This window comes from Musa acuminata, chromosome BXJ3-9, assembly GCF_036884655.1.
Source record: "Musa acuminata AAA Group cultivar baxijiao chromosome BXJ3-9, Cavendish_Baxijiao_AAA, whole genome shotgun sequence".
In the NCBI taxonomy this organism is placed as follows: Eukaryota; Viridiplantae; Streptophyta; class Magnoliopsida; order Zingiberales; family Musaceae; genus Musa; species Musa acuminata.
The window spans coordinates 48,599,389-48,617,471 of NC_088357.1; the positions used below are offsets into that span (position 1 = coordinate 48,599,389).

The following is an 18,083-nucleotide window of genomic DNA, read 5'->3' on the forward strand; positions in this document are numbered from 1 at the left end:
CTCTCACTTTCAAATGTGGCGGAAGAAAGAACAATGACGAAGGACCGATGGAGTTTGTGGGGTGTTCAAATACAATGGCTTGAAAAATTGGTTCCTACGTAAAGAATGCTGAACAAATTTGGCCTGTGAGTGAGTCGATAGAGCAAACACGCATGCAATGTTGAACATGTTTGTACTGTGCTATCCCTTCTGATCATACAAGCCACATCTCTAATATGTGGCATTTGCCTGGACTTGTCATGTTCTTGACATTGTAACATTTTGACACAATTAACCGGTCCCATAATGTAATACTTTGATGCGGATGCAGATGATCGTATGCGATGTTCAAGCTCTTGCAGCTCAGTTCTTTTATCTGATTGTTTGATAAACGTTATACACTTTCAACGCCGATCTCATCCTAATAAACAAAAAGAACTCTGCGTATTAGATCTTGGTTAAACAGTTGCACAAGGCATACAAGTCAACGATTGAGTTGACGTGCATGAACAACGTGTGTTGAGGCTGACACCGAGTTCAACTTCGACGACATGAATCCCGAGTTCTAAGTATATTAGCTGTGGGAGTCGCACGTACGTCATCAGATAAGCACCGAGAAAAAGCTTCAGAAAAAAAAGTCTATACAGAATAAAACACAAACAAAACTGTTGATTAATAGTGTCGGAGTTCCTTATCGACATCAGTCCAACGTCAGACTATAAATCTTTAAATATCAAAATTGCTGATGAATAATGTTGGAGTACCATATCGACGTCAATCCAATATCAAGTTGAAGGTTTCAGCAATCAGTAACACGTATGACTGGATGTTGATGTTAATACTCGATGGTTTGACCAAACTATCATGATGATAGAGTAATCATCCTCTAACTACAAAAAAATTCATCTTCTTTTTTTCTTGTTGACCCATTAGTCCAAAAATATTTTAGATAATTTATCAAAAAATATTTAAATCATTTTATTTAAATATTTTTACCCAGAGATGCTCCTTTTATTTAAATCCTCAACAACGTACTTCACTAAATCATTAATAGGTTTGGCTCAATCGGAATGACTTGATTAGGGTTAAGTTGATTTGGGTCGGATCTCTTCCGTAAACCCGATGAACCATCTCCACCTCTTCCTCTTCTCACTCTATAATCTCTCAATCGACCCAAAGGCTTCCTCCTCCTCTAACGCCATCTCCTACTCTACCTCTACCCCCTCCTCCTCTCACTCTATCTCCACGACCGTCTTGTTCTCTCATTTTGTCTTAAAAAATATATATATATATTAATTTTAAATTAGTTTCATTTTGAGTGTTACTAGGTCAAATATTAGTTTTTTTTTTCTTTATGAAAACGGAAAAAAAAAAGGAGAGAAATACGTATTCACTTGTAGTTGGTAGGTTGGACTGAATCTTTACCACAATTTTGTCTGTCTGATGTTGGAGTCCGGCTAGTCCCTACTAATTAAGTTCTCGGCCGTCATCCGGATGGCCGTCGACAACGATACTTTGACTAAGGGTACTCTAATTATTAGGTGACGAGAGCCAGGATGTACAGACCAATTCTGACAAGCATGAGAGGCCCGTAAGTGAGAGAGAGGTGGCGGAACGCGCGGAAAGGAATTTGGCCGGCCAAGTGATGCATGCATCCGATGATGGGCAGCCTCCACGGACCAGGGGGAGGTCGCGGGTATTGGGATTCGGACTTGCTGAATTCTTTCTTGATGAAGATGATCGAGAAGAGCATGGTGGCTACTACCATGGCGATGGAAGCCAAGAGAAGATGCTCCATGGAAATTGACGCAAAAAGAAACTTGGCTATTGGCTTGTACGTTGGCCTTCGCCCGAAGCTCTAATATATATAGATGTAGGCTTATGTTTGGCAGGCAACCTCCACGTGCGGCACGTGCATGTGCTGAATGAGACAGCAGGGTCAATTAATCCACTACATGTTGATAAGGAAGGAGTTATTGTGATAGCTCAAGTAAAAAAAAATATAGATTAACCTCTCTTTAGAGGGATAGTAAATTTATTTAAAAATAAACTCTAATAGGAGATATAGCCTAGAATTCTTGGTTCTTTCTTTTTTTTGAACAAATAAAGAAAGGAAAAGTAATATATATATATATATATATATATATATATATATATATATATATATATATATATATATATATATATATATATATATATATATATATATATATAGCCTCATTCACAAATATATTTTGACCCAGCTCCCATGTTATGTCACTAACAAAAACTTAATAAAGATTTTATCCTTTCATTACTTTGTTTTGGTAGTTATAGAATGAATTCTATAAATAATACTTTTCACCACTATGATTGTGCCTAAATAATCCCATTGTTTAACTTCTAATATATTGTTTACCTTATTGATCATTTCTCGAGAGGGTAAATTTTTCTCCATAAAATAAATATACTTCTTTCTATAATATACGCGATGATCGCTTGTATTCATTTTATTGTGCACACATATACTCAATTAGTCAATTCATAGTTTAGCTGATTCGGTATTGTCTATCTCATTTTGATAAATTGATTTATTAGTTTTATTCGACTTTAGTGATTTAACTTAGTTTTATTGTTTAAATACTAGACCATCCGAGTAAAAATATATCAGCTTTACTTTAATACCATTTTAGTAAATGTGACAAGTACTAATATAAAATTTTATTTACTATCCACATCTTTTAATTTAAATCACATATATAAAGATTATGATTTTGATTTTTTTTCTCGAAAGAGAAAGGATATACAATAACATCAATCTAATATTTGTATAACAAAGCAAAATAATTATATGTCATCCTTATCCTTGAACGACGTGTCGAGAATGATTCATTGTACTACATCATTTGCTAGATCATGTAGATCTACATTAAAATAGAATGATTACTTCTACTATGTATTGTCCTTTGCATACGTTGGATGACGTGCTGAGGTTGTTTATATCCTACAAAGAGAAAAAGGAGCAATTGCAAACCTTCGAAGGTGGACCATAACACACTGATGAAAAAGGTAGAAGTGGATTAGAAACACTTATTTTAATGCCAGTCATTCTACAACTATATGATCTTAACATTTAGTGGTCAAGGCGGATTCACTACCGCAGCTTGTTGCCATCAGTCATTATCGACTAAACTGGTCAGCATCTTAACGTGAAGAATACATGCACTATCGACTAATTCACCAAATAGCCTTCTAAAGCTGGCCACTCTCAAATCATATTGCTCGTTCGAATCTTAATTTACGACAACTCTCGAAAGAGAGTGCAGATCTGTTCCGAGTCCTCTCCAATACTTTTGCGTCGCTGACTGCGACTCCAATGGTAGGCATGGTTATCCTCGTAGCTAGCTACGTCTTTGTGTGTGTACTTGGCGAACGAGGAATGTTAGTGCACAAGCAACTCGTGCATACATAAGAGGTTAGAACCGTGCAGGTCCAGGTTTCTGAACCATGCATGCTGTCGGGAAGAAATATGTTAGTGCGGAATAATTCTTTTTCCTCCTTGTGTATCAAAATAGGTTCCTCATCAAAATACCAACTTGATATCAAAATGCTAAATCAATCAGCATAGCATAAACAATAGAACAATAAATCAATCACACAGTCAGACCAAATCTTTTTAACGTGGAAAACCCAATGTGGGAAAAACTACGGGACCGCAGTCCACCTCAAACTTCCACTAACAATAATAATGATAACATGTTTACAGTATGTCTTCTCTAGAATAACTAGAGGATCATAATAACATCAAGATCATAGATCTTGGCTCAAGAATAGCATATCTTCATCACATATGATGGATCTCCTCAAAAGAGAATTCTAGGTCTCACGGAGTGGATATCGTAGGAAAGTACCTTAGAGAGGGTAAACTGTAGATCAACACCGTTATGATTGTAGAGTTTGTTGCAAGGATTCTCCACATAAAATTTGGGCCGAAACTGACAACGTTTGGCCACCGATCGTCAAGCAGAAAAACTCAGAAACCTTACTTTCTCTCTCTATTCCTCTCTCCTCTTTTTTCTCAGCACGCTCATACTCTAATTTTACCCTAATTTCGTTCTCTCTAATCTCCAATTAGTTGATTTGGGCTTATGACCCAAATTGTCCAAGCCCACATATGGACTGGACCCAACAATTCTCCCCATCCAGCTCATATGGTGGGCTGTACTAAGCCCGCTCTTCGCCTACATGCTTCAAGCTTCTCCTTAGGCAAAGACTTTGTCAACATATCTGAACCATTATCATTGGTATGCACATTTTCCAACTGTAATTCTTTCATCTCAAGCACATCACGAATCTAGTGATATCTCACATTAATATGCTTGGATCTAGAATGGTACGTTGAATTCTTGGAGAGGTGAATAGCGCTCTGACTGTCACAGTAAACAGTATATCCTTCATGTTTCAAGCCCAATTCCTGTAGAAACTTTTCCATCCATAAAGCTTCCTTGCAGGCTTCAGTAACTGCTATGTATTCTGCTTCTGTGGTTGATAGAGTAACACACTTCTGTAACTTAGACTGCCAAGAGACTGCTCCTCCTGCAAATGTCATCAAGAATCCCGAAGTGGACTTCTTGGAATCAGTATCACCTGCCATGTCTGCATCTGTGTACCCTTCTAACACAGGTTCATCATCACCAAAACATAAACACAACCTGAAAGTACCTCTTAGATATCTTAATATCCATTTCACTACTGCCCAATGTTCCTTTTTAGGATTTGAGAGAAATCGACTAATAACTCCAACTGCATGAGCTATATCTGGCCTAGTACAAACCATAGCATACATCAAACTGCCTACTGCAGATGAGTAAGGCACTCTAGATATTTCTTCTTTTTTTTTCTCACTTGTAGGACATTGTTTTGAACTCAGCTTGAAATGACTTGCAAGTGGAGAACAAACTGCTTTGGCTTTACTCATGTTGAATCTTTCAAGAACCTTTTTAATGTAAGTCTCCTGAGATAGCCAAATCTTCCTTTTCTTCCTATCACGAAGAATCTTCATGCCAAGTATTTGTCTCACCGATCCTAAGTCTTTCATGGCAAAAGACTTACTTAGCTCTCTTTTAAGCTTTTTAATTTTTCCAACATCATGGCCAACAATCAACATATCATCAACATATAGCAGTAAAATAATAAAATCATCATCTGAAAATTTCTTCATAAACACACAATGATCAGATGTGGTTCAATCATACCCTTGGCTCATCATAAAGGAATCAAACTTCTTGTACCATTGTCTAGGTGCCTATTTGAGTCCATATAAGCTTTTCCTAAGCTTACATACCAGATTTTCTTTTCCCTTGACTTTGAAACCTTTTGGTTGCTCCATGTAAATTTCTTCTTCTAAGTCACCATGAAGAAATGCTGTTTTTACATCAAGTTGCTCAACTTCTAAATTCAAGTGGGCAGCCAAACCAAGAACAACTCGGATAGAGGACATTTTCACAACCGGAGAAAATATTTCTTCAAAGTCAATACCTTTCTTATGACTGAATCATTTCACAACTAGTCGTGCCTTGTATCTTTGTTGTGAGCTATTATTTTCAGTCTTCAATTTATAAACCCACTTATTCTTGAGAGCTTTCTTCTCTTTCGGCAGCTTTACCAAGTCATAGGTGTGGTTCTCAAGCAAGGATCTCATCTCTTCTTGCATGGCTTTAACACACTCACTCTTATTCTCATGTAGAATAGCTTCTTGGTAAGTTTCTGGCTCTCCCCCGTCAGTAAGCATAACATACTCATGTGGAGGATATCTGGTAGAGGGTTGTCGCTCTCTAGTGGATCTTCTCAATGGAATCTCAACTAGTGGTGGAGGTGCCTGTTCAGTTGGTTCAGCATCATCAATTGTAGGTGTATCATCACTAGTATTCTCATCACAATCTTCTTGTTCATCTCCCCCATGATCATCATGAACTACAGGTGAAGGAACTGGACCCAAACTCCAAGGAATATAAACAGAGGTTTCTGGCTTCTCAACATTATCACCATCATCAAACAATTGGTCTTCAAGAAACACAACATCTCTGCTTCTAATAATCTTCTTGTTCACTGGATCCGATAATCTGTACCCAAACTCTTCATGACCATATCCCAAGAAGATACATGCTTTTGCCTTATTATCAAGCTTGGACCTCTCATCTTTGGGAATATGAACAAATGCTTTACACCCAAAGACTCTCAAATGATTATAAGATATATATTTTCCTCTCCATACTCTCTCTGGAACATCACCTTGCAGAGGAACTGATGGAGAAAGATTTATCAGGTCAACTGTAGTTCTCATAGCCTCCCCCCAAAATGACTTTGGTAACTTGGCGTGGGAAAGCATACACCTAATCCTTTCTTCAATGGTTCTATTCATCCTTTCTGCCACACCGTTCTGCTGAGGAGTTTTAGGAACTGTTTTCTCAAGCCTGATACCATGAAACCTGCAATAATTCTCAAAAGGACCCCTATACTGGCCACCATTATCTGATCGAACACACTTTAGCTTTATGCCAGTTTCTCTTTCAACATTGACATGAAACTCCTTGAAAGCATCGAGTACCTGGTCTTTAGATTTCAAAGCAAAAGCCGACACTTTTCTAGAATGGTCATCAATAAAAGTAACAAAATAAAGAGCACCTCTAAGAGTTCTAATTTGCATAATACAAACATCAGTATGAATTATATCAATAACATCAGATCTTCTAGATGATGGATATGTCTAAAATGCAACTCTATGTGTTTTTCCAGCTAAGCAATAATCACAAGATTTAAGAGATGTACCTTGCAACTCTGGTAAGAACTGCTTTCTAGCAAGAGTTTGAAGTCCCTTCTCGCTGATATGTCTAAGCCTCTTATGCCAAAGATCTATACTTTCACCTTTTCGAATTGCATTAATCTCTCCTTTGTTTAGCTTAGCTTCCATGACATAAAAAGAGTTAATCTTCTTTCCTTTTGCCACAATTAGAGAACCTTTAGTGAGTTTCCATTTACTTTCACCAAAATAATGTGCAAAGCCCTCATCATCAAGTCTACCTATAGATATCAAGTTAAGACGAATATCTGGAACATGCCTTACATCTTTGAGTATTAATTTGCTCCCAATACTGGTCTCCAAGCAAATATCTCCAATACCCACAATCTTAGATATACCATTGTTTTCCATTCTAACATTACCAAAATCACCAACAGTGTAAGATCTAAAGAAATCACCATGAGAAGTAACATGAAATGAAGCACCAGAGTCAATTACCCAGTTACTGTCCTGAACTACAAGACTGACACAACCTTCATCACAAACAATAGTGATATTACCTTCAGCAGCAACTGTATTGGTCTCTTTTTCATTTTTCTCCATTTCATTCTGTTCTTGCTTCTAAAACCTATTACCTTCATTTCATTCTGAAAACATTTGATATCTCTTCTAGACTTGGATCTTCCTCTATAACCATATGGATTTCTGCTATAACTTCTTCCACGTCTTTCTTGTTTTTCAGTAACAAATGCACCAGAAGAAGATTCACCCTGTTCTTTCCTTCTTGCATCTTCATTTAGCAAACTGTCTTTAACCATATCTATGGTTAGAGTCTCCTCTGGCGTGGAGTTACAAATAGTCACCACATACTTTTCCCAACTTTCTGGTAAAGAGCTGAGAAGTAATAATCCCTGCATCTCATCATCTATATTCATTTTCATAGCAACCAACTTGTTTGCAAGACTCTGAAATAGGCTTATGTGCTCAACAATGTTACCACCATCTTTATACTTCAAATTTACAAGCCTTCTGAGGAGAGAAATTCTATTTCCCACTGTCTTTTTCGTAAAGAGATTTTCTAACCTTTGTCAAACAACATCAGCTCTGATTTCATCTGAAATATGCTCATGCAAGTTTATATCCATCCATCTTCTAATATAGGCAATAGCTTTTCTATGTTGAACTTCCCATTCTTCATCGTCCATAGTAGAAGGTTTATCTTTAACCTTGATAAGCTTATATAAATATTTGCAATAGAGCAAATTTTCCATCAGACGCCTCCAAGTGGAATAATTTGATGAGTTCAATTTAATCATACCATCTGACTCCATTTCAATCACACAAGAAAACTAGCACCAAACAACCTGGCTTTGATACCACTTGTTGGGAAGAAACCTGTTAATGCGGAATAATTCTTTTCCCTCTTTGTGTATCAAAATAGGTTCCTCATCAAAATACCAACTTGATATCAAAATGCTAAATCAATCAGCACAGCATAAACAATAGAGCAATAAATCAATCACACAGTGAGACCAAATCTTTTTAACGTGGAAAACCCAATGTGGGAAAAACCACGGGACCCCAGTCCACCTCAAACTTCCACTATCAATAATAATGATAACAGGTTTACATAGGTCTTCTCTAGAATAACTAGAGAATCAGAATAACATCAAGATCATAGATCTTGGCTCAAGAATAAGAATAACATCAAGATCATAGATCTTGGCTCAAGAATAGTATATCTTGATCAGGATTTCCTCAAAAGAGAATTCTAAGTCTCACAGAGTGAATATCGTAAGAAAGTACCTTAGAGAGGGTAAACTGTAGATCAACACCGTTAGGATTGTAGAGTTTGCTGCAAGGATTCTCTACATAAAATTTGGGCCGAAACTGATAATGTTTGGCCACCGATCGTCAAGCAGAAAAACTCAGAAATTTTACTTTCTCTCTCTATTCCTCCCGTACGCTCATACTAATCTCACGCTAATTTTGTTCTCTCTAATCTCTAATTAGTTGATTTGGGCTTATGACCCAAATTGTCCAAGTCTACGTATGGATTGGACCAACACCTGCTTGGCCAAGAGAAATTTCTTGGCAACTGGGCCATGCGGCAAAATCAAAAGGGTGGTCAGCAGTCGCCTGAGAATTCTGAAAGCCTCGGTCTGTACATCCTGGCTCTCGTCACCTAATAATTAGAGTACCCTTAGTGAAAGTATCGTTGTCGACGGCCATCCGGATGACGGCCGAGAACTTAATTAGTAGGGAGTAACCGGACTCCAACATCAGACAGACAAAATTGTGGTAAAGATTCAGTCCAACCTACCAACTACAAGTGAATACGTATTTCTCACCCTTTTTTTTTCGTTTTCATAAAGAAAAAAAAACTAATATTTGACCTAGTAACACTCAAAATGAAACTAATTTAAAATTAATATATATATTTTTTTTAAGACAAAGTGAGAGAACAAGACGGTGGTGGAGATAAAGTAAGAGGAGGAAGGGGTAGAGGTAGAGTAGGAGATGGCGTTAGAGGAGGAGGAAGCCTTTGGGTCGATTGAGAGATTATAGAGTGAGAAGAGGAAGAGGTGGAGATGGTTCATCGGTTTACGGAAGAGATCCGACCCAAATCAATTTAACCCTAATCAAGTCATTCCGATTGAGCCAAACCTATTAATGATTTAGTGAAGTACGTTATTGAGGATTTAAATAAAAGGAGCATCTCTGGGTAAAAATATTTAAATAAAAGGATTTAAATATTTTTTGATAAATTATCTAAAATATTTTTGGACTAATGGGTCCAAAAAAAAAAAGATGAATTTTTTTGTAGTTAGAGGATGATTACTCTATCATCATGATAGTTTGGTCAAACCATCGAGTATTAACATCAACATCCAGTCATACGTGTTACTGATTGCTGAAACCTTCAACTTGATATTGGATTGACGTCGATATGGTACTCCAACATTATTCATCAGCAATTTTGATATTTAAAGATTTATAGTCTGACGTTGGACTGATGTCGATAAGGAACTCCGACACTATTAATCAACAGTTTTGTTTGTGTTTTATTCTGTATAGACTTTTTTTTCTGAAGCTTTTTCTCGGTGCTTATCTGATGACGTACGTGCGACTCCCACAGCTAATATACTTAGAACTCGGGATTCATGTCGTCGAAGTTGAACTCGGTGTCAGCCTCAACACACGTTGTTCATGCACGTCAACTCAATCGTTGACTTGTATGCCTTGTGCAACTGTTTAACCAAGATCTAATACGGAGAGTTCTTTTTGTTTATTAGGATGAGATCGGCGTTGAAAGTGTATAACGTTTATCAAACAATCAGATAAAGAACTGAGCTGCGAGAGCTTGAATATTGCATAACGATCGTTAAGAAAATCAGATTTACGTGGTTCGATCAATTGACCTATATCCACAGAAGACGAAGGAGCAAAATTCTTACTATAAAAGAGATAATTATAAATATCTTAGAAAAATATTCATAAGCCATAAAAACATATGAGACTACTAAACAAGAAAAACTATAAGCTCAAACTATTTTAACTAAGTGTTGACTTAATAGTAAGTAAACCTAAAACAAACAATTAGATTTTTCTTATAGTGCTTCTGGCTTCAAAGCACTATAAGAAAACCCAAAGCATGCCCTTATTTATTGTTCCAATAGAAAATAACAAGCTTGATTAGAATTCTTATTTTTCATTTTATCTAATTATACCTATTAAAATAAATCCTATCACTCGGACGCATCAAATTAGAATACGTTTGAGCAGAAAGAAAGAAAGGGCTCAAATTAGAATAAGATGTCAGATCATTTAAGCTTTCTTGTTTTGTCTCTTTAATGAAAGAAGCAACGAAAATTTCCATGCAGAAGCACGTCGAAGAAGTTTCAGAATTCAAGTTCCTTTCTCAACAAGTAAACAAGGAGTCAAAGGCATTCCATTCGGCTGCCGCAGTGGAGTTCAGCGCAGAAAATAAAGCAAGACAAATTGGTCTCATCTTCTTCCTCATACCCTCGATTATGATGCCACGATTGCATACTAAAGTTTGGTAGCATAGAAGCATTGGGTTGGCTCAAAAAATAGGTTGGTTCTTTGACTACCATCGATCTTCTTTGACACGGAAATGATCAACCGCACACCATTTTGACAATGGATTTCATATGTTTTCAAGACACCACCACATACTAACATCACAAAGACAAACGACATTACTAACCTAACCTTAAGCTTTATAAAACTAGCATTGTCTGTTTCTATCAGTTACTAATTCACACGTAAATAACTCATAGAATTATTTATGTACATCTCATTTCTTGACGCCATTGTGTTAAACCCCATCACGACTTCCATCTATCTTCCTTGCTCTTTCTTTTATTACAGTGCAAAGAGAGAGTAGATCGTGAGAGATAAGATCATCCCATGCACTTGTTGAATTGACTTGTGTGGCACGGCAACCAAGTGACCAACAAGAAACACAGCGAATTGGCTTCATACCACGAGTTCCATGTTTCTGATGTAAATATATATATATAAATTTATATTCTGGGCTTGTCTCCTCGTGGAGGATGAGAGGTGATCGAAGAAAGAGAGAGGATCTTAACGTGAAGAATGCATGCACTTCCACGCAGAAGCATGCGACGTGGAACGAAGAAAGTCGAGCAAACAAGGGAGTCAGAGCTTAATAAGGCTACCAAGCTGGTGAAGTAGATAGAGTCTGGTGCAGAGGATAAGCAACACAGATTGCTCGCAGCTTCTTGTCCTGATAAGAAAAAACGCCAAATTCACAAACCAACTTACGATGGCAGGATCCCATCCATGCATACTCCCTTCTCGTGGATGCTTCGAAAATGATTTTTGATGGTTTCCTTTTTAGCATTATTTAGTGGTGAAAGCTGATTCAATCTTGCCAGCTTGCCATCAGTCTTTATCAACAAAACTAGTCGGCATCATATCATAACGTGGGGAATACATACACCGTCAACTGGTTAACCAAACCCAAGTGTTCGTGGTGGTAGCCTTCTATATATATGCATCCCCGCTCCTCTAGCTAGCCATTCTCAAACTCATCTTACTCCTTCATTAATCTTTTACGACAGTTGTGGGCAGATAGATGGCTGCTAGGATCATCCTCATTACTGCTCTTCTTGCCCTGGTTTCCTCGCTTGCATGGGCATCTGATCCGAGTCCTCTCCAAGACTTTTGCGTTGCCGACTACGACTCCAATGGTCGGCGTGGTTGTCCTCGTAGCTCGCTAGGTCTTTGTGTATGTACTTGCTCAAGTTGCTAAAGCTTGTTCGTCATGCATGCTGCAGTGTTTGTGAACGGATTCGCCTGCAAGAATCCTAAGGATGCCACGGCGGATGACTTCTACTTCACCGGCTTAGACCAGACCGCAAGCACCGCCAACCGGCTCGGCGCAAACATCACTCTCGTCAACGCGGCCCGACTCCCGGGCCTCAACACCCTTGGCGTCGCCATGTCTCGCATCGACTACGCGCCCTTCGGTCTCAACCCTCCTCACTCGCACCCACACTCGTCGGAGATACTGCATGTGGCGGAAGGGACGCTCTACGCAGGCTTCGTCACGTCCAACAACGAACAGGGCAACCTTCTCTTCGCTAAGAAGCTGAAGAAGGGCGACGCGTTCGTGTTCCCACAGGGCCTCATCCACTTCCAGTTCAATGTCGGGGACACCGACGCGGTGGCGTTCGCTTCTTTTGGCAGCCAGAGCCCTGGCCTCGTCACCGTAGCCAACGCACTGTTCGGATCGCACCCGTCCATCCCCGATTACATTCTTGCCCAGGCCGTCCAACTTGACAAGACCACCGTGGACTGGCTTCAGAAGCAGCAGTGGGTGGACATCGCTCAAGAAGCTTAGGGTGTGGTACCGCTTCTTAAGATGCATACAGGCCAACAAAATACTCACGTATGGTCGAGTCGAGTATGTATATATATATATATATATATGCTTGCATAATAAATGATTGTAATTACTCCAAGTACGTCATGTGTGATTTATGTTATGAATAAACAAGTCTCCTTTAGAAGGAAGGAAGGAGAGACTGCCTGCATCTTCGAGCTAGCAGTAGTATTGCCTTTCGTATCTGATGTGGAGTTGCACACCACTAATGATGTATCTATGAAAGAGCAACGCATTACTGGCTAGAATTTTGGATAAACAGCATGACATCGTTGCATTGCATACACTAGTATCGCCTGTCATATCTGATGTGGAGTTGCACGAGATTAATGATTTTTCTATGGAAGCCAGATTTTTAGATAAACAACATTGCTTGCATGCCCGCAAGTGTGTCCAAAGTGACTCACTCATGTTTGGTAGCAAACTCATGTCTTCTTCTTCTGAGGATATATGCTTAGCTATATTCTCGGCTAAATCTCATCGGGAATCAGGTTGAACAAACACGATCTCGTCTTCATAAACTAAAAAATTTAGTTTTCTTTCTTTATCGTCTAAATGATGATACTTCCATGTTACCAATCGAAACTTGAACTGTTTCTTCCGAGTCACCAAAATTAATCATAGGATTGGGGTTGAAGAGGAGACGAGGAAGATGATGATTTTTTTTTTTTTTTCTCCGTCTGGTGCAGTCAGAGAGACTTTAGTGACAAAGCTTGATGTGCTCTTCCTTTATTAATAAGTGTGTCCATGTGCTCTTCCTCGGAACACAGATGCCAACTCTTTCTGAACTGTGCATTTCTATGCCTCAATCATTCACGCTTTTCCTAGTCATTCTTGATGCTTCACCTTCGAACAGCTAATGAAGTTGTTGTTTCTTACCGGAGCATCGTAGAATCTCAGAAGACCCGGAGAAGATCTGTTAATACAAAAATACTACCTTCAACAAGTACAATTTTCAAGTGCAAGATTCAAGATACAAAAATATTATTAGCTGCTTATTCACTTGTAGTCCTTTGCGCGGCGGGCATGATCTTGGCACACGGTCCTCTCTTCCGTTCTCGGTGAAATGAAAACAGCACAAACTGAGGAACTTCAATCCTTCTTTTCCCGGGATATCTCTGAGAAGCTATTCCAGGCAGATCTCAGGTCTGCATGCAGCAAAGAGTAGTCAGCAAAAAACACCATATATGTTCATAAATATAATAATTTGCATCTCGCTGTGCTTTCTGACATGAGGTCGTCGTCGTCGTGTACCATTCATGGCTCATGATTTCTAACCAAGTGATGTCAAACTTTGTCCAGGAAGCCTATCTTTTTCTTTTATGCAGGAGTTCTCAGAAGAAGCCTCTGATATGATTTGTATTTTTGGTGGTGGTGGTGCGCCGGATGCAGCCAAGTTCAATGAGCTTCTGGGCTTTGGCCATGCGTCATCAGCCTGTTTTGCGAATGTGAGGTGATTCAATCATTCTTCCGCTGGAATAGCCCATGCGAATGAAGTCTGAAGAGGTGGCTGGCTTGGTATTGTGATGTTTCTATCTGTAGATAATACTAGCCTACTTTGACCGTTGACCGTATCTAATGGTTCGGTAAGCCGTTCCCTGATTCGAGTCAACCGAGGTTACAACAAGATGTTTCGACCAATAGCACGCTGCCACGGAAGCCGCCGGGGCAACAGCGACAGGTGATCCGGCGGGAACGGATAGGCCTGTGAGATGTTGAGTAGCTCCCACGGCGCTCATTCTGGTCCACCGAACTCCCGCTCCCAACACGGAAGAGTGACGTGGCCGAGACTTCGATTACGGATTTAAATACGGGCTTAGATTGATCTAACTCGGTGGAATGGATATGACCGACGACACATACTCCACCATTACATCAGCAAATCTGGGAATCCAATTCGTACCCGGAACTCGGAGTCCCAGGTTCATCCGCCTCCGTGGTATCCACTCACCGGGTCTCCCCTCATCTCTATCCATGCGCTTGTGTCCTCAGGATCCCCTGTTCCGTGATGCCCGGAGAGCAACCAGGTTCTTTACATCAAGTAAAACGAGCTGGACCCCGCCGCGTCGGTCACACCATTGCCGTTGTATTCGAGGTGATGGCTGTCTCCTGTTCCCGGTGCTTCAGAGAGGATCCTAAGCCTCTTTCGATATATATGCTACACGGTCTTTCTCGGTTATCTTCGCGATCCGAATCCAAATTCGATAACCGAGGGGCGAGCACGAGAGAGGAAGAGGGAGATCGAGAGTGATGAGAAAGGAGGCTACGGAGAACTTCAAGCTGGTGGGCTTCACCCGCTTCGTCCGGGCCAACCCCCGCAGCGACCGCTTCCCCGTTCTTGGCTTCCACCACGTCGAATTCTGGGCCGCCGACGCCACCAACTCTGCCGGCCGCTTCTCCTTCGGCCTCGGGATGCCCCTCGCCGCACGCTCCGATCTCTCCACCGGTAATCCCTTCTTCGCCTCCTACCTCCTCCGCTCCGCTTCCCTCCGCTTCCTCTTCTCCGCCCCCTATGGCGGGCCGGCCGCAGCTGACGCCGCCGCTAACGCTGCCACCCCCTCCCCCATCCCCTCCTTCGACGCCGACCGTGCCCGTCGCTTCTCCGTCGACCACGGACTTGCGGTCCGAGCCATCGCCGTCGAGGTCGCTGACGCTGCCGAAGCCTTCCGCATCAGCGTCGCCCACGGCGCTCGCCCCTCCTTCCCCCCGGCCGACCTCGGCGAGGGGTTCGCGCTCGCCGAGGTCGAGCTGTACGGCGACGTAGTCCTTCGCTACGTTAGCCGCCCGAAGCCCCCACCGTTCCCCTCCGAAGCCCACCAAACCCCCATAAAGGTCCCAGCTTTCCTACCTGGATTCGAGGATATTGACGAGTCCGAGACTTGTTCATTCACCTACGGCATCCGGCGGCTTGACCATGCCGTCGGGAACGTCCCCGAACTCGCGCCAGCGGTGCGCTACATTGCTGGGTTCACTGGCTTCCACGAATTCGCGGAGTTCACGGCGGACGACGTAGGCACGGCGGAGAGCGGGCTGAACTCCGTCGTCCTCGCGAACAACGAGGAGACGGTGCTGGTGCCGCTGAACGAGCCGGTCCATGGGACCAAGAGGCGGAGCCAAATCCAGACTTATTTGGATCACAACGGCGGCGCCGGCGTGCAGCACCTGGCGCTGGCCAGCGACGACGTGCTGAAGACCTTGAGGGAGATGAGGGCGCGGTCGGGGATGGGAGGGTTCGACTTCATGCCACCACCGCCACCAAACTACTACCAGGGGGTGCGTCGGAGAGCCGGCGACGTGCTCACCGAGGAACAGATCAAGGAGTGTCAGGAATTGGGTGTTTTGGTGGACAGGGATGATCAAGGAGTGCTGCTACAAATCTTCACCAAGCCAGTCGGCGACAGGTATGTGATCAGGAGCCCTGGTTCTCTGCTTTCTTGCAGATCATTACATTTGATGGTGATTGCTTGGGTTCCATATCCACTCGAGCGTTTGTCTTAATTCTCCATCAACTGATTCTTTAATAGCTATGATCGGGTAACTGTGTTCGAAGCTTTCCGTGAGTCCCCTGTTCCTCGTGAACATGCCCACACCTTTCTTCGCCTTTTGGCTGAGAGCACATGCAGACATGTCCATAAAAACTCTTAAGAGGCATGTCCACAAATATTCACAAGGCAATGCCTGCTTGCCTTAAAAAATGTTGATAGGTCAAGAATATTTCTGCCGGTAGTCCCAATTCACTGCCTTAAAAAATAAGAGATGGTTCAAAATCTGATAGGATATTTGATGGTATCGATAAATTCGCAGTCACTGTCTTCATATAAATATTCTGAGCACAACCAGGGAATGGCTGCTGTTCTAGTTGTGTCTTGCCCAACAAGGGGTAGAATCCACATTTGATACCTTCGACCCTAGCCTCGAACGATAAACTACTTTGTGCATCTATAAGCACATTTGGAGTTTGCAGATCGCCTGCTTAAATTTATACAAGTCCTGTTGTCAATCTTATGTTGTGTATGTTAGGTTGTCCGTTCCTATCATACACAGCCTTGTTCAAATAAGGCCTGGGTCATTTTCCAGGGCCTGAATTAACTTTGTTCTTACCGAAAGATTTCCCGTAATGAATCAAGGCCATGCTGATTTTTCATCCAATCTCAACTGAAATCTGTAATTTTTTTCATGCTCGAGTGCAAAGGAGTTAACCAATAATAATCTCTGCTTTTGTGGCAGAGAGAACAAACTATCTAAATTCATAGGAGTTCTAAGCCACACTGAATCGGTGTTTTTTTTTTGTTACCGTTTTCTTTTGGCGACTGATCAAAAGATGGAGGAAGTAGTTTTCCTTCTAAAGCGAATAGGAATTAGACATACGAAATTGGAATTGGAAGGACAATTATATGTGTTGAGAGTGGATCATCTGTGTGGGGTTCTTGTTAGTAATTGTTATTATTATTTTTCAAGTCTTTACACCATAACATCCCTACTGCTATGGTTTTATTAGAAAAAAAGTTTTCTTGTTTTCTCCCTCCTGTTGATCATGGATAGGAGCAGCTAAATTGGGCTTAGGCTGTGTATCACAAAATATGCATCGCTTTGTGGTAATCTAACTTTTAATTTTTTTTATGCAGACCGACGATATTTATAGAGATAATTCAGAGGATTGGATGTATGGTGAAGGACAAGGAAGGAAAAGAGTATCAGAAGGGCGGGTGCGGAGGATTTGGGAAGGGCAACTTCTCCGAGCTTTTCAAGTCCATCGAGGAGTACGAGAAATCCCTCGAAGCCAAGCAAGCAACGACAGTTCCAAGTGCCTAACAATAGCGAACGTATAGATCGTCTCAAGTAACAGAAATAATAAAGCAGAATAGCACCCGATCGAATCTCTCTTGGTACCATTTGCTGGCTTTTATTTGTTGATGATCAAGAAGCATGATATTGTCTTGAGTTTGTTAAATGAGACATTTAACCTGATGTTTACCGATTGACATTCCCATCTCTCTAGTATGAATCACTTGAGATTTGCAAATGTTGGAGGCAAAAAGGTTTGCCCTTTGGTTCCGATGACATCTAGAGAAGAGAGACACCGAGAAGATTATGTATCTGCTTGTGAGCTCCTCACGCTTGTTGTTTCCTGCCTTTCTTAGTCATGTTGATTTCGATTTCAAATGCGAAAGCTTTACAAACACACTTGTCTAATTCGGTTCGGAAGCATGCGTGTGTTGTGTCGCTGCGGTTTTTTTTTACTGATCATACGATTATAGAAAAATCATGTACATTTCTTGCATGAGAATGAGGATACTTGTTCTGAACTAGTCTCCGAATGTTTCTCTCTCGGATGAACACAATCTTGTAGTGTTGGCTTGCGGAGTAGACATGCTCTTTCGGTGATTGTGG

The 18,083-nt window shown here is 41.0% G+C and overlaps 1 protein-coding gene and 1 pseudogene across 1 annotated transcript; both read left to right on the forward strand.

Annotated features, from left to right (window-relative positions):
* The first annotated feature begins 11,823 nt into the window (after nt 1-11,823).
* LOC135585697 (putative germin-like protein 2-1) lies at nt 11,824-12,843 on the forward strand (annotated as a pseudogene).
* Nucleotides 12,844-14,857: 2,014 nt separating this feature from the next.
* Nucleotides 14,858-17,715, forward strand: LOC135649751 (4-hydroxyphenylpyruvate dioxygenase-like). The gene is made up of 2 exons (XM_065168501.1): nt 14,858-16,093; nt 17,318-17,715. Exons 1-2 carry the CDS (start codon nt 14,943-14,945, stop codon nt 17,502-17,504), a joined length of 1,338 nt encoding a protein of 445 aa, XP_065024573.1. The 5' UTR covers nt 14,858-14,942; the 3' UTR covers nt 17,505-17,715.
* Nucleotides 17,716-18,083: the final 368 nt, after the last annotated feature.